The sequence below is a fragment of the Terrapene carolina genome, unplaced genomic scaffold (genome assembly GCF_002925995.2).
Source record: "Terrapene carolina triunguis isolate 2854851 unplaced genomic scaffold, T_m_triunguis-2.0 Scaffold51534, whole genome shotgun sequence".
In the NCBI taxonomy this organism is placed as follows: domain Eukaryota; kingdom Metazoa; phylum Chordata; order Testudines; family Emydidae; genus Terrapene; species Terrapene triunguis.
The window spans coordinates 1-23,201 of NW_020715885.1; the positions used below are offsets into that span (position 1 = coordinate 1).

Here is a 23,201-nt window from a genome sequence, read left to right on the forward strand (position 1 = left end):
TCCTGCCCCAGGAGGCACCGACTTGAGGCTGCCGTGACTGTCTACTCTGCACCCCGGCACTGCGAGAGAGGGCCGCGCCCCAGGGTGCTGCGGTCTGTCTACGGAGCCGGGTCGGGGAGCGACATCTAGAATCCCAGATTTCCCCCCGCCTCCAGCGACTGAACGATGGCGACCAACATAGGCGACCAGCGAGCCTCTGAATGGTGATTTTTGCATGTTGGGTGCTTGGGTGGGAACAGTAGAGGTTGCTTGTTAATATACTGCTGCGTTGAGGTTTTTGTGGGGAAGGGGGGTAGAGGAAGCAGTGAAATGTCTCTAGCAGTGACTGTCTTCATTTGACAGGAGCCCGGATTTATGGGCCAAAGCAAACCAAGCTCCCCTTATTCTCCCAGGCTGCCACATGCCCTAGTCAGTTAGCCGGGCTGGATCGTCTTGTCACCAAATAGCTACAAAGGAATCGTCTCTTTCAGAGCATAAGCTAGTGATTCAGAAGGGACAGGAATGGATCCTTGTTCTCTGTGCATTGTAGCGAGCTGGACACAGCGGCTGTCTGTGCTCCTTCCTCTGAAGCAAGCGATAGTAACTGTGCACAGGATCATCCTCATCTTGTGTAGTTATAATTTTACAATGACTTGGAAGAGAATGTTGACTTTTTAAGGCGAGAGTTGCCATCTGCTATATGGGACCCTGACCTTGTTGAGGCTCTTTTTCTACTGCACCATAGCAAGGCCCTTTTTTTCTCACGGCCTTTGAAAATGGGGCAAAGCAAGGTTGGGGGGAGCACTGGTGGGTTAAGCCACACAGTTTTTTTTTACTGGTATAGCTGTTTCAGTTAGGGGTACGATTGATATTGCTGAAATAGTTATGCCCGTGTGGATGCAGCTACACCAGTATAAAGGTATACCAGTATAGCTGATTTCCCTCGTGTGGGAATGAGCTATACCAGTATAAACATCTTGATAACTGCATCCACGCTGGGGAAGATTAATGCTCCGACTTTAATTATACCGGTATCAAAGTGGTCCAGCTTGTGTGTCTAAACAAGTCTTCTGCATCTTTGTTATGTCAAGTGTGACTAGAGTAGATGGGTGAACCCCTTTAAATGCTTCAGTAAGCTGAAATGTTTATTGGTACTGAGGGTGTGAGGCTAAAAATTCTGAGCACAATCTGAAAGAGCCAATCAGAGTGACCAAGGAAGCCAGAAGCAAATTAATGGGCTCGTCACTAAAGAGCTGCAGTAAAACCTTTTAAGTGGTCTGTGGATTTCACGTTATTTTAGGGGGTGGTTTCTCTGTCATAAACATTCAGTCAAAGGCTTAGAAATATAGCACAAAGCAGACTGCCTTAGTATGAGAACTTGTCAAATTAGTGTTGTTTGGCTGACTTTGGTATTAAGTGTAACATTCGTGATTTGCATGGCTGCGTTTAGCACTGTGAAGTTCTGAGCTCCAGTCCTGCAATGAATTCTCCGCAGGCAAAACCACTTGGCCCATGTGGGTCCCCTGTCAACTTTGTTGGAAGGTCCCTCGCTGAGCTCATTGTAGGCTGGGACCCTCCTGGAGTGGAAATGACACACATTTTCAGTTCCTTTTTAAAGGCCTCAAAACTACATGTGAACCGTTTTGCTGCATACCAGGGTGTTGTGGGTTTTTAAAGGTTGTCGGGGGTAGGAGGAAAACTGAGGGTGTTTCTTTTTTTCTTCTTTTGTGATGTATAAAGAAATCTCTTTTACCATTAACTGTTTATTGGGATTTACCAGTGTTTGAGGGGGAGGTTTGTGCGGTAGGCAAGCGAGTCATAGCTTAGCAAACTCTTAAGGCCGGGAGGAACATTAAATCATCTAGCCTGACCTCCCATTTAACAGGCCATAGAATTTCCCCTAATTCCCCTTGTACTGACCCCAATAACTTGCATTTAACTAAACAAGCATCTTCCAGAAAGGCATCCAGTCTTGATTTGATACCATCAAGAGATGGAGAATTCAATGCGGCACAGCCTGTGGGAGTTTGTTCCATTGGCCACAGACCCTTGCAGTTACAAATTTGTGACTCGTTTCTAATTTGTTTGGCTTTAATGTCCAGCCACTGGGTCTTGTGCTCCATCATGGTGTGGGTCAAAACCTTTTTTATGAAACCAAGAGGATGGTGCATTAGATAAAGAGTCAAAGAGATCTTTTCTCCTAACAATCAGTTTTGAGTTAAATCAGTGTTGGAAAGAGAGTCTGACGATCTTCCCCTAGCCATTGGCTTAGAATCCTGCAAAGCCTTAACTTTCCCCATGTCACCTTGGTACCTGTGATGTCATAGTCCTGCCAGTTCTCCAGCCGGATGGATAGATATCAATCATGATTTGAATCCCCAAGTGGAAAGCCTCCATTTAAACCATCAATTTAAATCAACTTTTCCATTTGTACTTCAGTTATTTTCTAATGAAAGGTGCGTTCTCATTGGTTGACAGAACCATTAAAATGTAGCACCTTTACAGTAGATGTGGTTCATCTTTTTGCTATCTTTGGGTGTACAGTATATCTATATACACTTATTTAAACAATTATATAGCTTAATATTTTCAGATTATTAATTGTACATTTTTAGTATGTTGGAAAAAGGTGAATGAGATATTGCTTAGTTAAGTATCAGGGGGTAGCCGTGTTAGTCTGTATCTACAAAAACAACAAGGAGTCTGGTGGCACCTTAAAGACTAACAGATTTATTTGGGCATAAGCTTTCATGGGTAAAAACCTCACTTCTTCAGATGCATAGAGTGAAAGTTACAGATGCAGGCATTATATACTGACACATGGAGAGAAGGGAGTTACTTCGCAAGTGGAGAACCAGTGTTGACAGGGCCAATTCAATCGGTGGATGTAGTTCACTCCCAATAATAGATGAGGAGGTGTCAATTCCAGGAGAGGAAAAGCTGCTTCTGTAATGAGCCAGCCACTCCCAGTCCCTAGTCAAGCCCAGATTAATGGTGTTAAATTTGCAAATGAATTTTAGTTCTGCTGTTTCTCTTTGAAGTCTGTTTCTGAAGTTTTTTTGTTCAATAATAGTGACTTTTAAATCTGTAATAGAATGACCAGGGAGACTGAAGTGTTCACTTACTGGCTTTTGTATGTTACCATTCCTGATGTCCGATTTGTGTCCATTTATTCTATTGCTTAGTTATTACTGTTGTGCCATATATATAAAATTTGATGTCATAAGTTAGATGTTTTTCCCCGGATTCTTTCTTTATATAGAAAAGCAGCCTTTAGCTCAAAGTTTTTTTGGTAGAAGTTCATGGATTCAGCAGTTTTATTTTTTAATTACTTTAGGCCTAACATATCTTGTATTAAATTCAGATTTTCTTTTAAACAGGTTTATTTTTAAAAAGTAAACCTTATTAAAATTTAAATTATCAAAAAATCTGATTTCGTAGAAATAATCATTGATTTTTATCCAGTCAACCATGGAGTCTTCCAGGAAAGAACTGGGTAGACAAGACATGAATTTCTACCATAAAACCTCTTAATGCCTTCATTATAAGCAAAAGGCGACACAACATTGGTATGAAATCTGATCAGTTTAATAATATAATAATATATGGAGATATACCTGTCTCTTAGAACTGGAAAGGACCCTGAAAGGTCATCGAGTCCAGCCCCCTGCCTTCAGTAGCAGGACCAAGTACTGATTTTGCCCCAGATCCCTAAGTGGCCCCCTCAAGGACTGAACTCACAACCCTGGGTTTAGCAGGCCAATGCTTAAACCACTGAGCTATCTCTCCCCCCGTTTAGGGGCATTCTACTCAGCTTCCTAAAATATCCTCTCCCTGGCCAAGCAAGATGACTTTGTATAATTTTCTTCATAGTGTAGCTGGGTGTTTTCTAAGCCCTGGGGCTTGCCAGATATTGGACAACTGAAAATAAGCCGTGTCGTTTTGAAGTGGGAAGCATGCTTCTTTTATTTTTTTAGAGATTTCCTTTTTTATTTTTTAAAAAACTAAATCGACAGCTCTTTGAAAGTCACTTGGCGGTTTGATGCATAGAAGTAGTTGTGGCAGCAGGTGGATTAATGAGCAAAATGCAGGTGAGAAGGCCAGAGGTATAACACCCTGTAATGTTGCCCTCTGACTTACCTGTGAAGACGAAAGCTTGTTTGTGTTGTCATAAAGACACTAGATGCCCGGGAGTGAAATAGCCACACCAGACTCAATGGGACTATCTGAGCGTATGCGCCTCTTTCACGGCAGGCCAGGTTCTCGGATAGAGAAGGGGACTGGCAGTAAGGGACAGAGCTCCACACGTCTAAGTTTGACTCCGGATCCCATGGGTGAAGGCTGCTCCCCTCTGGCAGTTTGGTGATCTGTGTGAAATGAAGTATCTCAGTCCAAATCCTAGTGGCCATATCATGTTTGGCTGTGGGAGGTCAAGGAGACACGACTCCCAGAGCAGGATGGACCTAATGATTTGGGTTCCTTTCCCTCCTAGCCTCTCTGTGCCTCGGTTTCCCCTCTGTAGCATGGGGGTGATAGCCCTGCCCAGCCTCATGCAGCTGCTGTGGGGATTAATACATTAAGATTGCAAAGTGCTTAGATACTACAGCAGGGAGCGGGGGCAGATAAGCATCATAGTGTGTCCTCATTAGTTACCATGTGTGAGCAGGAGACCCTAGTGCGGAGGAGGAGGGAACAGCGGCAAGAGTTGAGGTGTGTGCAGTAGAGTGCCTGCCAAGAGAATTGCTGTATTTATCCTCTGGGTGGCACTCCTGCCTCCCTTCTGCTCTTAGCTAAAACTGCAGCTTGCCTGGGGCTGACCCTTACCTGGGCAGCCAGGGCAGGGGGATTCCCAGGCTCCAAGCATAACTCTTGTCTCTCTCTTGACACGTCCAGGGCTCCCCAGTACAATCTAGGGAACAACGCAGCCCGGGAAAACAGCATGGAGGGGCAGGCACACGAGAACCCTGAGTGGGAGAAAGCCAGGCAGGCACTGGCTAGTATCAGCAAAGCCAACGCCGCCTCTGGGACCAGCAAGGGCTCCAACAACGGACAGGCTAACACGCAGGTAACATGCCCCCGCTTTTTGATGGGATTCTGGTCTCCTGGGAGCCAGTGTGCCCGGAGATCTTACCCCGCCCCAGTGCCCGAGAGAAGGGATCAAAGGATTAATTTCCATACTGTTTCACGGGCTGACGGTGTAACCTAGTCAATATCGCACAGGACTGGAACTTGGGAGACCTGGCTTTGCTGGGTGAACCTGGGGAAGTCACTTACCCTCCAGTCCCCTTCCTCTGCCCGTCTTGTCCATTTAGATCGTCAAACTCTCTAGAGCAGGGACGGTCTTGTGTATGGACAGCTCCAACCGCTGCGGGGCCCCCATCTGTTACCACAAATCACCTCAGACCACTTGGGATGATTCCGTTTTATACCTCGCTGATTGGACACATTCGCTCTTCTTTATCTACGTGGCTACTGCCCTCGGGAGCCCCAGCCATGGATCGGGGCCCCGTTGTGGGAGCTGCTGTACGAACCCAGAACAAAACGCCCCCAGTGAGCTTCCAGTCTGTCGTCTGACCCGGTTGGGTTGTGTCCACACGCTGGTTTTAGACACGGTCTTCTATCGACAGTGTTGTGTGTGCGCACACCTCCTGCGCTACCGTGTTGTGTATCGGTGCATGCTGGGAACAATCTGGGTTGCTATCCCCTGCTGCCCCAGCAGCAGCTCATATCCAGAGGTCTGGTACCCGGTGCAGTGCACTGTGGGATAGCCAACGGAGGACTAACCGCGACCACTGCGCAAGGCTATAGGGGTTTCCAGTCTGTGCTCCCTAGTCACTGCCTTTCCTGATGGTCCCGTATGTTTCTCTGCAGTATGCCTCCCAGCAAGGAGACCCAAACGCTATGCAGCAGCAGCAGCAGCAATATTACCAGTGGTACCAGCCGTACAGCTTCGGATACCCCTATAATTACTGTTACCCAATGGTGAGCGATTTATCCCCTGCCGTGTGTTTGTGATCTCTTAGGAGCCCTGGGGTCTAGCCCCAGCTCATCTCTTGCTAAGTGACGTAGCATCAGCTCGTGAGAGGTGCTGGGCGGTGGGAGTTGACTTTGGGACGTGCAGGAAGCCTTTAATATCTTTTGCGGGGGGCAGGGCGTGTGTGTGTGTGGGGGGGGGGTGGTTAGCCAGCATTTGTAAAACACTTGCCAAGTGCTGTGTCCTGATGCGACTCTGTGGGGCTGGGCTCTTCTCTGCAGAACGTCTACCCAGGCTACAGCTTCCCCAACCAGTACGGGGTCGCAGGGTCGTATTCCTCTTCGACGGCCCAGCAGCCACAAGGTCCGGGCCAGCACCAAGGGAACATGAACCAGGTAGGTCCCAATGTCCCAGCCCTCGCAGAGCGCTCAGAGATTACGCTGCCCGGCCTTCTGGACAGTGCTCGGTTCTTTCCTCCCACCCAGGGCCAGGAGTCGTGTCAGGATGTGGCCTAGTGGTTAGAACAGGACTTGGCACACCTGGGTTCAGTCCTTGGCTCAGAGGTGCCATGTTCCCTAGGGGTTGGAGCAGGAGGGACTGGGAGTGAGAAGTGACTGGATTCTGTTTGAGACTCTTGGCGGAAGTGTTGTCTAGTTAGAGAGGAGGGCTGGGAGCCAGGACTCCTGGGTTCTCCCCCGCTCTGGGAGAGGAGTGGGGTCTAGTGGTTAGAATGGGGGGCTGGGAGCCAGGAATCCTGGGTTCTCTCCCCAGCTCTGGAAACGGAGTGGGGTCTAGTGGTTAGAGCGGGGGCGCTGGGAGCCAGGACTCCTGGGTTCTCTCCCCAGCTCTGGGAGGGGGCGGGGTAGAGCACAGGGACTGGGTGTCAGGGCTGCCACCTGCTGGTTGTATGACAGCAGGCAAGAAACTGAGGTACACACTTTTCCTCTTGAGCCAGGGGCTTGTAACCCTTGGCCGCTCCCCAATTCTTAAGACGACGGGCTGAAAATGGCTGTTGGCCAATTTCCCCCTTCTTGCCCCGTGAAGGCCGTGGGGCTACACTGGTGTATCTGGGAGGGGGGATGGGCCAGTTTGTCTACACCTCTACCCATAATCTGCTTCTCACCGGGCCTTGACACCTGTGCAGGGCAGTCGTGTGCCACCCTCCACTGAGAGCATCTCTCTCCCTCTTCCAGCCCCCGGTCCCTGGCATGGAGGAAGGCATGGCCTACCCCAACCAACAGCAGCAGATGGCCACCTCCAACCCCCCGCAGCCGCCTCCACAGCATGGCAACCACCCCGGGGGCGCCATGGGCCAGCAGCAGGGCGGCTCGTCCGGGGGCCAGCACCTGCAGCAGAACTCCTCCGGCGCCTCCTACAGCCAGCACGGCTACTCAGAGGGGCCCAAGCCCAAGAAGGGACAACAGCTGTGGAACCGCATGAAACGTGAGTCCTGGCCCTGAGTGCAAATGGCTACTCCTGGGTATCAGGCCTGGGAGGGGTCAAAGGATTAGAGCAGGGGGTCTGGGAGCCAGGACTCCTGGGTTCTGTCCCCAGCTCTGGGACAGGAGTGGGATACTAGGGGATTAGAGCAGGGGAGGCTGGGAGCCAGCTCTCCTGGGTTCTATCCCTGGGTTTGGTGGGTTAGAGCAAGAGGGAGGGGGCAGGGAGGCAGGAACAGAACCCAGCCATCCTGGGGGAGCGTGTTCTAGTGGTTAGGGTGGGGAGCTAAGACTTCTGGATTCTGTTCCCAGCTCTGGGCAGTTCTTAGGGGTTAAAGCAGGGTGGGGGAGACTGGTGGTCGGGTCTCCTGGGCTCTGCTTCGCTCTCCTCAGCTGAGTGGCTGGATGAGCTGGAGTGGGTCTCAGATCAATTGCTCACCCTGTTGGCAGCACAGAGCCAGCCCCGCTCTGGCACTGGGAGCGGGACGGTATTTTGGCTCACGCAACGTCCCAGCTGTTGACGAGGTTCCTGTCACCGACCCTTTACTGGTGGCGGACGTGAGAGTTGGGGGGCCCCGCGTAACTTTCAGAGCCCAGGTGAAGTTTGTGGCCCTGGTGATGAGGAAAAGCATCTCTCGACTTGTAAATGAGCTTGGGCGATCCTAAATAGAGCCGTAATAAACACAGAGCCGCGTACACAGCTCTTCAGAGCATATCAGCGCTTTGTGCTCGTTCCCAGTCTGTCAAAACGACGAATATCCCTTCCCTCCTCATGGGGGCGTGCTCTGCAATGGAGACTTTCCTCTAAGGGGCATCAAGTGTGTTAGCCTTCTGCCTTCTCTCCAGAGGCACTCCCCTCCCCTTCTGTATTGCTTGCCCTGTGTTTGGATGCAGCCGCTTCTGGGGTGGGGCGTGGGACTGGCTATACAAAGATGCTTGTCCTGGTGCTGAGATGCAGCCACCTCTGTAGCAGGGCACAGGACTGGTTATACAGGGGTCCCTCACCTGATGCAGAGGTGAAGCCACTTCTGGGATGGGACATAGGGCTGTTTATACAGGGGTTTTAGCATCAGCACAGCAAGACGACATAGCAGTTAAGGAGATTCTGTTTCCAAGTAAAATTAGAGAGATGGTGGATTGGCTTAAATCAAGTCTGACAGATGTTGGGGTCCCGTGTATCTAGTTTGGGGGCTTGATCTCGAGTGAGTCCCTCAAATCCAAGGATTTAATAAACTCGGAATTCACCTCCTGCTTCGAGCCATCTGGTAAACTTCTCCCTTGTCTCAGCAGAAGCCCCTGGAGCCGGCGGCCTGAAATTCAACATCCAGAAACGCCCCTTCGTGCTAACGAACCAGAACTTCGGGGCCTCGGACCAGCACGGCAACTTCGGGCCGCAGCAGAACTCGGAGAAACATCACAACCAAGGGTACGTGTCTCACTCCCCTGCCGCTCCGTCAGTCACACTCAACCCCTTAGGGAGGTGGGCTGGTCTATAAAGGGGGAAGCGACGCAGGGCTGGGAGCGACAGCTGAGTTAGAATCCCAGCTCTGCCCCTAAACTCCCCGTGGGCAAAAGTTTCTCATAAGATCAGCTCTCCACTCCCCTGTTCATCCTAGCAGCCCTTCTCTGCCCGTCTGGCTTGGATTCCTCTTCCTTGAATTATTTCCAGGGAGTTCTCTGGCCTATGTTAAAGAGATCAGACTAGATGATCACAACGGTGCCTCCTGGCTTTGGAAAAACCCAGGGGTGCCCGAAATGGGACACAGGACTCCAGTTGGGGGCTTCCCAGTGCCTTGTCCAACAGTGTTAATACTTCCCATCGTGACAGGTTGGACCCCCCCTTCCGGGGTGCCACCTGATGTACTGGGGTCCTGCTGAGCCCGCCCGTTCCACCAGCCTGGGCTCCCTCACCCTGTCCTGCTGCGCACGCGCACACACTCACTCCGCTGTAGACTCACACAGAGTCTGCAGTCAGCTCTGTGTGGGAAGACTCAGCTCGGGGAGTTGCCCAGCACTCTGTTGCACACACCCTGTGGAGTGTAAACCCAAAATTATATGGTCTTATGCTGTATCGAGATCTATACAGCGTAAGCTCATGAAATTCCCTCCCTCCCTCCATGGGGAGGAAGATCTGCACAGCTTTTTACCCCCTCCCCGGTTATGAATTGCACAAACCGGGTTTCAGAATAAACAAAAAAGGTAAATTGTAAGTGATTCTAAGAGATAGCAAACAGAACAAAGCAGATCACTGAGCAAATAAAACAAAACACGCAAACTAAGCTTGATACACTAAAGAATACTGACTACAAATAACTTCTCACCGTAAATGTTGTTTCAAGCAGGTTGCAGAGTTTCTTGAAGGTAAACTGCACTGCTGGCAGCTTAAATCTCCAGGGATTCCTATTACAGGCCAGACCTTTCTCGCCTGGGCTCAGCCCCTGCCCCACCACCCCCCAGCTTAGTTCCTTTGTTTCTTCAGGTGTTTTCAGCAGTCTCCCTTCTTGGGCAGGGAGGCAGTGGAGAAGAACCAAGATTAACTCACTCCCCGGCCTTAAATAGGATTTGCATATGGCAGGACTCCTTTGTTTCCCTGTTTGACCCTCACCCCCTCCTAATGGAAAAACACTAGAAGCCCAAGATGGAGCCTAGTACCAGGTGACATGATCACCTGACCCTGTAATGTCAGAGCAGCATCCAAGGAAACTTCTGGGAAGACGGGAAATTCGTATCTTCAAAGTCGGATTGTCCTTCCTAACGGCCCATCCAGGCTGTTTGCATACTGTCTGGTGGGCGTTCCCAGGGTGTACACACAGTTGTAATTGTTACATAGTCGGTATTCCTAACTCCAGAGACAGAAATGATTCATGCGTACAAATTGGGTAATCCTATTCAGTAAATCAGAACCTTTCCAATGATACCTCACATGACCCATGCTGCGTAAAACACATCTTAGTTGTGCCATATTCATATCATGACCATATCTCAGTGAAGAATATGGGGTGTCATGTCACACCCATATCTTCTGGCCTGATCTAGCCTAGGTTTGCCCCATCTTGGGATCTATAAGTCCCATCAGCTTGGGGCGGGTCTGTGCCCTGGACTGCAGGAGTTTATCTCCCCTCCCAAACCCTGCTTGAGTGGCTCACCCTGGGTCTCTAACGTTTGGCTTCTTTTCTGGTCCTTTTCCCCCCCAGCTCGTCCGCTGGCAAACCAGAGGACTGGCCCCAGGACATGAAGGAATACGTCCAGCGCTGCTTCACCGCCTGCGAGTCGGAGGAGGACAAGGACCGGACGGAGAAGCTGCTGAAAGAAGTGCTGCAAGCCAGGCTGCAGGATGGCACGGCCTACACCATCGACTGGAGCAGGGAGCCGCTGCCGGGGTGAGCCACAGTGCCGGCGGGGTGAGGGTCGGGGGGGGGGGGGGCCAGGACACCTGGGTTCTATCCCCAGCTCTTGAAGGGCCGTGGGATGTAGTGGTTAGAGCAGGGCGGGCTGGGAGCCAGGACTCCTGAGTTCTCCAGATACTGTCAGGAGTAGGCACTGTTGTAAAACCGGGGTGATCTCAGCCCCCCAAGAAGCAGGTAGCTGAGCTCTGACCCCCGACCCCCCAGTGGCGCCTCTCGTAACGTGCCCTCTCCCTTCCAGGCTGGGCAGGGACAGTATGGCTGAGAGCCCCAAGAAGAAGCGCTGGGAGATGTCTTCGCTTCACGCTCCCCGGGGCCCCATGCCGGCCGGCCTGTCGCAGCAGCAGCAGCAGAGGGGCAATGGTGGAGGCGGCGCGGTGGGCTCCCAGTCCCAGCGCGGTGGGGGTGGCGGGGCCAGCCGGGCCCGAGGGAACAGCTTCCCCACCAAATTCGGGAACCGCAACGTCTTCATGAAGGAGAACAGCTCGTCCTCCAGCGCCGGCTCCCGCTCCCGCTCATCCTCTCGCTCGCCCAGCCGCCACTTCCGGCGCAGGTAGGGGGCTGCGGGGCTGGGGCTGCGCGGGGGCCCAGCCAGAATACCGGGATACATGAGGGTGGACTCCTCAGACAGACCTAGTTAGACCCTGAGGGCGTGATGTGATTAGAAACAAGATCAGACCCCAGGGCCTGTCCTACCCGGCGTGTCTCTCTTCTCTCTTCTCCCCCCAATCAGGCCCCTGGGCCTGTCTAGCCTGGTATTCCCCACCCCAGGCTTTCCTTGGATCAGACCAAGAAGCCCAGCCAAGCTGGTATCCCTCATGCCACTGGCTCAGCCCCTCGGGCCCCTCCAGGACCCTGAAAAGCTAAGTTAACCGGCTGCCCAGGTGGGTGGGGACACAACATTGGAAATGGGACCCCAGTGTGACTGGCACAGCGACGCCTGCCTGAGTCTGCAGAGAGTCCGAGCCCATTGCTCGGAGTGGGGAGAACTGCCTGTGCATCTCCTCCTCAGGGGGAGCTCTTCCCCCCCCCCCCCCCCCCCACACACACACACACACATGCAGGAGACTTGGGGGGGGCAGCTGGGGAAGAGCCCTGGACTGGCTCTTGGAGGAGGGGTGAAGGGGGCCCCAGGATTGCTGCGGGCAGGCCCTTCGGGGGAAGGGGGCAGGGCTGAGATGCCGGGCTCTAACCCTGCCTCTTTTGGGCAGTGATTCCCATTCGGACTCCGACAGCTCCTTCTCCGGCACCGACTGCCGCCTGGCCAGCCGCAGGAGTGCGCCGAAAAACCGCGGCCGAGGGGGGCACATGGACCGGGGCCGCATGAGGATGCAGAGGGGTAAAAGGTAACCCCGCCACGTCCCGGTCTTGGGCACGCCAGCCAAGAAGTGGTTAGGTGGGGGGCTCTCGGGGTCGGGACCAGCCTGGCTTAGCTTCAGGTCGGTCCGTGGCTTCGCTGTCCAAAGCAGCAGAGTTTGAGCGCAGACGGGGAGCCAGGACTCCTGGGTTCTCCTGGGCTCTCGGTGGGGAATGGGGGCTACTGGGTTGGAGCGAGGGCAGAGTGGGAGCCAGGACTCCTGGGTTCTCTACCTGGCTGTGGGGTGGGGGTGGGAGCCAGGACTCCTGGGTTCTATCCCAGTTCCTCCCACAGACTTGCCATGTGATCCTGGGCAAATCTGCTGCCCCCTCCACTTGGCTGCTGAGCTGAGCCTCCCGGCCCCGTCCCTTTCAGGCATGACCAGGGCCCCTCCAAGCGCAACCGCCGGCGGAACGCCATGGACTACGAGGACCCCGAGAAGGAGTTCAAGAAGCAGCGGCGGGCGGCCCGCTTCCAGCACGGCCACTCCAAGAAGCTGCGCCTGGAGCCCCTCATCCTGTCCATCAACAGCCTGGACCCTGCCAGCTCGGAGAGCCTGGACTGGAATGAGCTGAAGATTATGGGCACCTGTCAGGAGATCACCAAGCACTACCTGCGGCTCACGTGCGCCCCAGACCCCTCCACCGTCCGGCCTGTCTCGGTGAGCGCCGGGCAGCCTCCGCTGGGGTTACTGGAGTGCCCCGGGGCAGGCCCCATCAGGCCAGGGGCCCCAGATGGAATTGGGGTGGGGGGAACATAATGCTGGGAGCCGAGGAGGTGTCCCAGCTGAGATCACAGCTCTGAGGGTATCCAGTGAACCGGCAAGGCGAGGAGCTAATGCTCTGTGCCACGTGAAAGCTGGCAGGCCCAGTACTTTGCTGGTGCCATCGGGCGCTAGTGGACAGAGCGCCGGACTGGTGTCCAGGATGCCTGGGGGGGGGGGGGCAAGTCACTTCCCTGTTTCCTGCCTCAGTTTCCCCTCCCAGGCTTTGTCTATGCCATACTCCAGTGTGGGGACTCTGCCTAGGCAGCACCCCACATATGGAAGCTGGGTGAGGGTGGGCCCCAGATCTTGGTTGGGGTCTGCACACAGGGGGCTGATCTTGGGTTGGGGTCTGGGCAGCCCCTAGCATTATGGTCATCACCCCCAAAGCCGCACCCCTCCAAAGCAGCGATCAGCCGGCCCGCAGGCTAGCCTGGCTTCGCGGCCTGCTGTCTCGTGAAGCACTGGGACTGGGAGCTGAGGCTCTGCTCCCCATGACCGCCGGGACACTAACGCTGTCCTGTCTAGTGCGGGCGCTGCTGTCCCCTGGGTGTCGCCGCTCTCACTCGCGTCCCCTGCTCACCCAGGCGCTCTGCGTCCCCAGGTGCTGAAGAAATCCCTGTCCATGGTGAAGTCGCACTGGAAGGAGAAGCAGGATTACGCCTTTGCTTGCGAGCAGATGAAATCCATCCGGCAGGACCTCACGGTGAGCTGCCCGCCCCTCCCCCGGGAGGGGTCCACGGGGAGCTGAGCTGCAAAAATGGGTCTTGACAGAGGCCTTCCTCCAAGGGCCCCTCTGCACCGGGAAAACAGCCGCTTTGGATGCAGAGTCATGACTCCAGTCTAGAGTGTCCACACGGGGTCACGCTGGATCATTCTCCTGCTATAGCCATGTTGGTTAACTTCTCCATATAGACAAGCCCTAAATGACTAGACATGGTGCGACTTGGGACTCCTGGGTTCTCTCCCCAGCTCTGGGAGGGGAGTGGGGTCCAGTGGTTAGAGCAGAGAGGGCTGGCAGCCAGGACTCCTGGGTTCTCTTATCCAACCGTACTTCACTTGCTGTTTGACCTCATTCAAAATTGGTGGCAGCTACAAGCAACTTCCTGTCTTGCGTCGGGAGAGGAATTCTCCCTTCCTAGACAGGTGGCTTCATACGTTACTGTCTCTCTATATTCTGTGTGTACAACCTCTTCCTCCCGGCCCTCGGATCCCCCAGCGCTGACTCCTGGGCCGTGGGGTTAACTTGTCCTCGCTCTCCGGAGCTGCCCACCTCGCTGGCCTGCCCTGTTGGCACCGCTGCGGGAGCAGCTAGTCAGAGCTCTTAAAGTGGCCCCTCGGAGGCCCCCCGACCTCTGCCATTCTTGGTACAGGAGAAGCGGCTCCATGGGACAGTCTGGTGGCAGGACGCTCATCACCGGGGGAGGGGGTTGTGTTCGAATCCGACCTGGATAACGCAGGCTGTAGAGCGTCCCATGGGGGATCCCTGCTTGTGTCTGGAGTAACCCCTCTCCCCCGCTCCATGCAGGTTCAGGGCATCCGCACGGAGTTCACGGTGGAGGTGTACGAAACCCACGCCCGGATAGCGCTGGAGAAGGTGAGGAGGGGTGGGCGTCTGGGTTGTCGCCTGCACGCTCACTCCGTCATTGGAGGGGCAGCTGGCGGGGGGGCGGGCGGGGGGGGATGTCTGTCCACTGAGATAAAACCCGAGCGTTGGGGGCAACGTGGAATGGGCCGGGTGTAAGGGGGGCAAAAAAGGGCAAGTCGGCTTGAGCATCCAATTGGACCCCTGGGTTCTATCCCTGACTTTGGGAGGTTAGAGCAGGGGGGGCTGGGAGCCAGGACTCCTGGGTTCTCTCCCCAATCCCTCAATAATGCGCTTTGGGTGAGTCAGGCCCCGCCCCGATAACAGGAATTCCCGTCTCTCCCCAGGGAGATCATGAGGAATTCAACCAGTGCCAGACCCAGCTCAAGTCTCTTTATGCGGAGAACCTGCCGGGCAACGTGGGGGAGTTCACTGCCTACCGCATCCTCTATTACATCTTCACCAAGAACTCCGGCGGTGAGCGAGCCGGGCAGGCCCTGGCCGGGGACAGGAGGGGAAGGCTCACGCAGTATAAATATGCAGAGCCTCCTTGGCTGCTGGCCCCACATTCCCTAACCATAGAGATCCTGCCCTAGAGGGGTGTCATTCCCCCCCCCCCCCCCCCCAAGCTCGGCCCTTGGCCACAAAACGGGGATGCACAGCCCTTGGGTGGGGTCCCCCCTTGGCTGCAGAGCTGTGCCTAGAGTGGCTGCCTACATAAGTGCCACTCTATCCGTCACCCTGCTCCAGTCTGCGCTCTATGGTGAGCCTTGGAGGACTCCCCAGGGATTCTGAGCCATAGAGCCCCCAAAGAGCCAATGAAAATGGCCATCCGAGATGGAGAGCCTCCCAGCCAGTGCCAGGAGACCGACCCGGCTCTGCAGCACCCCCAGGGCTGGGAACGGGCCTGTGGCCAGCCGCGGTAACCTCCTGCCTCCCCTCCCCTGCAGACATCACCACGGAGCTGGCCTACCTGACCAAGGAGCTGAAGGCGGACTCCTGCGTGGCCCACGCGCTGGCCCTGCGCGCCGCCTGGGCCCTGTCCAACTACCACCGCTTCTTCAGGCTCTACCGCCAGGCGCCCTGCATGTCCGGCTACCTCATCGACAAGTTCGCCGAGCGGGAGAGGAAGGCGGCGCTCAAAGCCATGATCAAAACGTATGTCAGGCCGGGAGGGCGCCCCGCCCGCTAACCTCACCCCCTGCCTGGCGGCTGGGCTGAGGTGCCCCCTCGCTGGCTGAGTGCTGTCCTCCGGAGGCGCCCGGCGCCTCCTGTCCGAATCAGGGTAGAGATGTGGGTGCATCCAGTCACATCCCTCCCTCTCCTCCGGTCGTCTGTACAGCTGTGTCCGATTGGCCAGCTAGGGCAGGGGTTAGGAAGGATCCCACACTGGTAGGGGGGTGACCTAGCTCGGGGCGGGAGGAGAGTCATCCATGATCTTAACCAGCCCCTCTGGTCCTGAGCAGCCGTCTCCATCCGGCAGGTAAGTAGAACGTAGCCAGTGTGCAGTGGGGCCCCGTCATGGACTCGTCTCTGCTCCGTGCCCAGATACTGGGCAGCCCTTGGCTCGAAGCGGGGAGCTGGGACTGGCCTGGCTTGGGCTGAGGCAGGGGATTGCAGCCCTGCCGCGAATCTTCCGGGCGCGGGGGGCTTAATTTGTGGGAGATCAACGTTGGCACCTTGCCAAGGGGTGGCAGATGCAGGTGTCCTGGTGCCGTAGTCCCCAGACAGGACTGGTGGTGGGGGATCCCGTTGTGCTGGATGGTGGCACTTTTCTGGAGGTCAGATCTCCTGAAACCTCCGTTCTGATTCAGAAAGTGCTGGTGGTTCCCTCCCGGAGCGGGGGAGGCTTGGCTGCCCTCCCTCTCCCGCTGAGATTCAGAGGGGCCAGGCTGCTGCCTAAAGCGGTGGAGGAGGCAAACTTCCTGCTGGGGGGAACAAGGGCAAAGCTAGAGAAGGCGGCCAGAGGACGGGGGAGGGTTGGGAGTGGCCTAAGGGGCCACCGTAGGAGAGTCTCCTGGCCACACAGGGAGATTCTAGCAGTCAGATCATGCCCCACGGCAGCTGCCTTCCCTGCTCTCAAAACCAGGGACCTCATGCTGCTCCTTAAGGGCATGGGGTGCAGCCCCCCCTGAAGAGCATGGGTGTGAGGAGAAGGAGGTATCGGTTACCCACCGCCTGACCTGGGATGCAGATGGTTGCTGTGGGGGGTGCAGGCAACCGAACTGATGGTGGTGATGGGTGGGAGCTAGCGGTTTGGGGCAGGCAGTTACCCATTTGGCTGTGATCTCTGTTGTGGGGTGCTGCCTGGGGGTCAAGTCTGGGAAGGGCAGGGGGATCAGAGCTGCGGGGCCGGGGGGGAGTGTGTGTGCAGGCTGTTTGGGGGTCAGGTCCGGGGGGGAAGGGGGGTGTGGGGTCAGATCTAAGGGGGGGGGGTGTGGTGGGGGGCAGATCTGAGGTGGAGGGGTGTACTGGCTACATCCCTGGGGCCGAGATCGGTTAGGTGGTGGTTCAGTCTGTGCTTGTCCTAACCTGCCTCCTGCTGCGTTTTTCCCCCCCCGTTCCTTGGTGGGTTTTGTTTATTTGTTTCATTTTGTTTCCTTCAGTTTCCGCCCGGTGCTCCCCGTCTCCTACGTTCAGTCCGAGCTGGCCTTCGAGGCTGCGGAGGAGTGCCTGCTCTTCCTAGGCGCTCTGTCCCTGGTGTACACGAGCACCGACGCAACCAAGATTGACTGCAGGCAGAGCTTAGCAGTCCTGGCCAACTTCTAACCTCCCCCTCCCCCCTCCAAAGCCCCCCCTCTAATCGCAACCAAAGGGTAATGGCGGCTCGGTGTGTGCCACAGGCCAGCCACCGGGGCATGCCCCCTGCCCCCACGCATCTCCGCAGACGGACGAGGGTAAGCCGGCCGGCCGCTGGACAGCTCCTCCATGGCGTGCCGGGCAGGGGCCCACGCGATGTTAACGCTTTTCTTTAGTCTCTTGCCAGCGGATCGTTCTCCGGGGGCACTGGGGCGGGGAGGGTCAGCCTGTCCTCCGCAGCAAAATGCCCTCACCTGGCGTGACCGCCGTCCCGTTCGGCCATGCCAGCCCGCGCCACCTCAGTCTTCGGCTCGGCGCACGCACGCCCGTGTTCGAAGAACCGCCCCTACCCCCACCGATCTGTGTAAATGGTGTCGGGAGGAATCAACTACGAAACGCAACACTCTTTCCTTTCCTCCTGCCCGGAGCAATCGGAAGTGAACTCCGGAAGGAAAGAAAAACCCAGAGCTTAGCTGGGCTGCCTAGTTAAACCACCCTAGCAACAGGAAGCAAACGTCTAGAGCCGGCCGGTCTGGAAATCTTTTCCAGAACTGTAGTCTAGATCCTCCTGGCACTTTAAAAGCCAAGGAAACCATTTCCTCTGTGCAATGCTGATCTCTTCTTGGAAATGTGATTTCTCTGTGTATATTTCTTCAGGATATGCTGTACAGAACCCCACCCTTCTATGATGTAAATAAGGAGATAAATCCATTGTATTTTGTAAAGTATCTTTTCTACTTTTTTTAATTATAAACTTTAGCAGGTCGGGTTGTGATTTTTCTTTTGTTGACATTGTTGGGGGGTTTTTTTTTTTTTTTAAGAGTAGATCTTTTGTTGGCTGTTGTGTATATTTCCGCCTTGGTCTGAAACTAACGTTGTCTCAGTTTTCTCTTTCTCTCTTACCCCTGCTTCTGAGCTTTTTGGCCAGCCTTGGAAAGAGAGCCCAAAAAAAAGGCACATCTGGGCAAAAAGAGAAAACAAAGAGCGAGCCGAAAGAGCAGCGGCGGCGAATGAAAGCCGAAAGATCGAGCCCCGATCGGCTTACCCCCCGCCTCAGAGACTGTTGCTTAGAGACATTGTAAGAATCGGGGGAACCTGATGCAGAGAGTGAAATTGGGGTGACGCAGACCACACAGCTGCCGGGAATTGGTCGTCCCTCCGCTAATGGATTCAACCAGTCGCCAGCAAATCTTCCAATCACGTCTAAGTTTCACCGTTTCTATGTCCTGGAGTTTTTTTTTGTCTATGCTCAGTTTAGTTGATTTTTATTTATTATTTCCCCCCCCCCCATTTCCTCAGTTTCTTTACAGGTAACTTGGTAATGATCCATTCCCTCCCCTTTCCCCGCCCTCAGTTTAATTGTCTTTTTATTTTATTTTTTTTCCTTTCTTCCTATAGTCTCTTTAGCATCTCATTCTCCTCCCGAGCCTTCCCCCTTCCTTTCTTTTGTTGGACATATGTAACTTTCTGATGTGCACTCGACAGCATGAATAGCTGGATTTCAAATGCTCTTTTTTTTTTCTTTCCAGAAACTCTTTTCCTTTTTTGAGGAGTATTTTTCTCGAAATTGAAAATTAATAAAAACGACAAACGTAGGAAGAAACGCCTCGAGCCCCTGTTTATTTTTGAGGCTGGATCAGGTGATCCCATGTGGGACTTGGGATGCTGGCGTTTGCCCTAGTGCTTGTGACCTTGGGCAAATCGCTCGGGGCCACATTTCCAAAGGGATTTAGACACTGACAGATGCCTAATGTGGCATAAAGTGGCCCTAGGTGCCGGACTTGCTTAACCGTCTGTCATGGAGTGTGGGGGAGTCGGGGCCCTGCACCCCCCACTTCCTGTGATTCACCGTGACTCTCAGGCAGCCAGTAAAACAGAAGGTTTATTAGATGACAGGAACACGGTCCCAGACAGAGCTTGTAGGTACAGAGAACAGGCCCCCTCAGTCAGGTCCATCTTGGGGGGTGGGAAGCCCACACCGTGTCTGGGCCTCCTTCTGTTTCCCCAGCCAGCTCCAAACTGAAGCCCCCTCCAGCCCCTGCTCTGGCCTTTGTCGCTTTCCGAGGCCAGGAGGCCACCTGATCTCTGTTCTCTAACACCTTCAGTTGGCACCTTGCAGGGGAGGGGCCCAGGCCATCAGTTGCCAGGAGACAGGGCATCGGCCATTCTCTGTGCAGACAGCGTCACACCTGCCCTGTAGGGCTCTGCAACAATCACACCCCCTTATCCCATCACCTAGATACTTAAGAACTGCATAGGGGAAACTGAGGCACCCACCCAGTATTCAGAGAAAACATTAAGAACTTTCCCACTTCATGTCACCCTCATTGTGCTAAGCTGGTTTGGTGAATCCTGCTGGACTCTGCATCTTTAGGCGTCTATATGTCTCACTTCATCAATCATCAGTCAGTCTGAACTGTAGAAGACAAGTCCCTACCCCTGCTGTGAATTAATTCCTGCTCGAGCGAGAACAGATACTCTAGTCCTCCGTTCGCACCAGCAAAGCCTGCAGATCAGCCTGTTCGTATCCGTAGCAAGAGGCTGGAAGGGGTTAGATGTTTTTCTTGGGACCCGGCGGTAGATGCCGATTTTGCCGTCTGCACATGCCGACGAAAGACCGTTTCTGGCTACAGCAATTTGAATTGAGAGAAGTAGAGAGCTGCTCGAGAAGGGTTATTTCCTTGGTACGGGTTGTTACCGGCTTGGGTATAAAGGAGCTGTGAACATTGCCGGTGATTGTAGAGAAAATTATTTTAAAAGAAACATCCGTACTGTGGGGCAGAATGATCCAAGAGCATCAAATTCTACCCAACTCATGTGCAAACCCACAGGGGTGAGGGGAACAGACCCAGCCTGGACCCTTTGCCTTCCACGTGTGGGAGCTGAACTTGCTTGGCAGGAACCGGGCACACTGAATTCCTGGGCCCTTTGCCGTGGGGAGAGGCAGCTGGCAAAGGGCTAACAGACCAGAGGCAGGAGGAGGTCCCGGAGCCCACCCCAGGCAGGCTGTACAAAGGGCCAGGTCCTGCATCTCAGCTAGGAACGCCCTCCCCGGCGGCGGCTGGTTGGGTGAATGACTCGGGGTTCAGGAACGCTGGAAGATGCCAGGGAAGGGGATTATATGCATGGGGGCAAGGTGAATTGGGGAGCAGAGCTTGGGGCTAGAACCCAGGAGTCCTGGCTCCCAGCCCTGCCTGCCCCATAACTACTAGGCCCCATTCCCCTCCCTGCTGTGGGGATAGAACCCAGGAGTCCTAGCTCCCAGCCCCCCCCCCCCGGTCTAATCTTGAGGGGACCTGAGAGAAGGGTCAATAGAGCCCCAGATCCTGAGCTGGGATTTGGGGACTGGCGTGGGGCCCCCTCAGTACAGATCCAGCTCCACGAGGGTGCTGTAAAACCCATCGGTCCGTCTGCCCCCGCCCACCTGGCACAGACACAGCGATTCCACCGCCTGGGTCCCCAGCTCCTCCCCGGGGGGCTCTGGGGGCAGGCTCAGCCTCGGCTGCCCGCCCGCCGGGATCTTGACCACGGTGAGATGGAAACAATCGTGGGCCGGGAGCGGGACGACGGTCAGCCCCTTGCAGGCAAAGCCCTGCTCCAGGGCGTGGGCCAGCCCCGCCAGCTCTGGGCCGGGCACGGGGGCGGCGTACAGCACCCGGCCCCGGAAGGTGCCCAGGCCCCGGAAGCGCAGGAGCGGGGCGGGGGGCAGGAGGCGCCGGTGCTCGACCTGCAGCTCCCGCAGGGCGGTGACGGCCGCCTGCATCTCGCCAGCGCCGTCCAGCCGGAGGAGGCAGAGGGTGAGGTGGAGGGTGGCCAGTGCGGTGCAGAACTCAGCCAAGGTGGGGTCAGCCTGGCTCAGGGCCTCCTGGAGCCGGGCCACTGAACCCCGCAGCTCCGGGCTGGTGATGCGCACGGCCACAAAATGGGTGGGGCGGGGAGGCCGGGGGGCTGCTGGGGGGCAGCTCTGAGCGCCTGGCTCAGCCACATCCTCCTCCTCCTCCTCCTCCTCCTCTTCGTTCTCTGGAGCTACAGCCTCCTCCGGCACCCCAGCTCCGCCGTCCCCCATTCCCGCGGCCTCTTGGCGCCCGGCCTCTTCCTCCATCACCTCCAGGATGGTCCGGCCGCCCCCGGTGGAGCCGAAGACGTCGTCCAGCCGGCTGGCTTTGTCCCACACCACGCGGCCGCGATATTTGAAGTACTGGATCCTGTGCTGGGGTATGGCCAGCACCTCTGGCCCGACCGACGCCAGGTCCTCCCAGCAGAAGGCCGTGAAGGCGTCTTCCCGCACGCCGGAGAAGCGGTCCAGGTGGCCCACGGTGAACTCACCGGGCGGCAGCTGGCGGTCCCAGAGGATGCGGGAGACGACGTCCCCTGCTGTCTTCATGGGGGGCTTCTTGCTGCGGGGCTCAACGGGCTTCTTGCTAGGGGGCTCGGGGGGCGGCTGGGGGGCGGCGGGCGGGGCGCCGGGGTGGGGGTTCCGGCAGCGGGCGCCGAAGCGGCAACCGCCCGCCAAGAAGAAGCGGCAGGGGTGGCTGAGCGTGGGGGCTGGCTCTGTCACCCCCGGCCCATCAGAGCCCGGGTCCGGGGCTCCCCCTGCAGGGTCGGCTGGGGGGGCAGAAAAATCTCCCCCAGTGGACGGGCCCCGTCCCTCCATTGCGTCACCAGAGTCCAGTCTGCAAGGCAAAGAGAGAGTTAGCACAGGGCACGGGGCCTGTCCCCTCTAGGGGGTGCCGGCTCCCACCCGGCCCCAGGGCAGGGACTGGCTGGCTCAGGGGGGCCGGGAAATGGGGCACGGGGCCTGTCCCCTCTAGGGGGTGCCGGCTCCCACCCGGCCCCAGGGCAGGGACTGGCTGGCTCGGGGGGCAGGGAATGGGGCCTGACCCCGCTGGGAGCAGGCTGCCTGGGCCGACCCTGCTGCATCGCTCAGGAATTACCTGCCCCTGGCGGGCTGGGTGGCCCTGAGCCGGGCCCGGAGGAGGATTTCCTGCTTTGGGCTCCAGCCCCTCCCAACCCAGCCACTTGCCCAGGACTATGAAGGGAGCTGCAAGGGCTGCTGGGAAAGGCGGTGAATTTTTATGGCTCTAAACCCCAGGCCTCCAGCAGGGGGCAAAGAGTGTCCATGGTGAATGAGTAATTTCCTGATTAGCCCGGCCCAGAGCCAGCATAGAACCCAGGAGTCCTGGCTCCCAGCCCCCCCTCTTACCACTAGCCCCCACTTCCCTCCCAGAGTCGGGGAGCGAACCCTGGAGTCCTGGCTCCCAGCCCCCCTGCTCTAACCACTAGACCCCACTCCCCTCCCAGAGCCAGGGAAAGAACCCAGGAGTCCTGGGGCCCAGCCCCCCCTGCTCTAACCACCAGACCCCACTCCCCTCCCAGAGCCAGGGAGAGAACCCAGGAGTCCTGGTTCCCCCCTCCCCCAGAGAAAATGCCCTGTGCCTCATTCCCCACCTCCGAACCTGCCAGTCCCCCCCCCGGGAGGGGAAAGCCCCCCAGCCAGCCATGCTGACGTTGCATCAGTTTCCCAGCTGCTCCATGTCCCTGGCAGGGCCGGCCAGGCCTCCTGGACAATGTCACCCCAGCCCCGGCCCCCGATCTGTTTACAGTGGAAATCGCCCAGTGCCAAGAAATTCACAGAGCGTGACTGGGAGCCCGGGGCCCCATTGGGGGATGCTATCTCAGCCGGATGGGCCAGCTGGGGGGGGAAGTGGGGGGCTGGACAAGGTTGTGGGGCTAGGCAGGGTGTCTCAGGAGGAAAAGACAGACAGACAGACCCAAGCCAAGCGACCTGGACAGACGGCTCCTGTCATCCTGGCTCCGGGGAGGGTGCAGCACTGGGGATCCCGTCTATCTAGAAAGGCAGGGGCTGAGCCAGTGAAAGAGCTGGGGATAGAACCCAGGAGT

The 23,201-nt window shown here is 56.2% G+C and overlaps 2 protein-coding genes across 2 annotated transcripts; one reads left to right on the plus strand and one right to left on the minus strand.

The window, feature by feature from the left end:
• The first annotated feature begins 6 nt into the window (after positions 1-6).
• Positions 7-18,897, plus strand: LOC112110472 (leukocyte receptor cluster member 8). Its single transcript, XM_024205483.3, has 15 exons — positions 7-203; positions 4,873-5,044; positions 5,851-5,961; positions 6,235-6,348; positions 7,147-7,396; positions 8,683-8,818; positions 10,587-10,772; positions 11,038-11,349; positions 12,008-12,142; positions 12,529-12,814; positions 13,521-13,622; positions 14,445-14,513; positions 14,849-14,978; positions 15,452-15,659; positions 17,108-18,897. Exons 1-15 carry the CDS (start codon positions 166-168, stop codon positions 17,268-17,270), a joined length of 2,412 nt encoding a protein of 803 aa, XP_024061251.2. The 5' UTR covers positions 7-165; the 3' UTR covers positions 17,271-18,897.
• A 1,679-nt stretch (positions 18,898-20,576) lies between these two features.
• On the minus strand, positions 20,577-22,310 carry LOC112110473 (leukocyte receptor cluster member 9). Its single transcript, XM_026647212.2, has 2 exons — positions 22,235-22,310; positions 20,577-21,973 (listed from the first exon to the last, which is right to left on the minus strand). Exon 2 carries the CDS (start codon positions 21,952-21,954, stop codon positions 20,662-20,664), a length of 1,293 nt encoding a protein of 430 aa, XP_026502997.1. The 5' UTR covers positions 21,955-21,973; positions 22,235-22,310; the 3' UTR covers positions 20,577-20,661.
• Between the last annotated feature and the right edge of the window lie 891 nt (positions 22,311-23,201).

Bases quoted from the DNA above. Each gene is read 5' to 3' on its own strand.
- LOC112110473 (XM_026647212.2), bottom strand. From the start codon at position 21,954: ATGGAGGGACGGGGCCCGTCCACTGGGGGAGATTTTTCTGCCCCCCCA.
- LOC112110472 (XM_024205483.3), top strand. From the start codon at position 166: ATGGCGACCAACATAGGCGACCAGCGAGCCTCTGAATG. The intron at 5,962-6,234 runs GTGAGCGATTTA...TCTTCTCTGCAG, and splicing joins ATAATTACTGTTACCCAATG to AACGTCTACCCAGGCTACAG. The intron at 15,660-17,107 runs GTATGTCAGGCC...TGTTTCCTTCAG, and splicing joins CTCAAAGCCATGATCAAAAC to TTTCCGCCCGGTGCTCCCCG.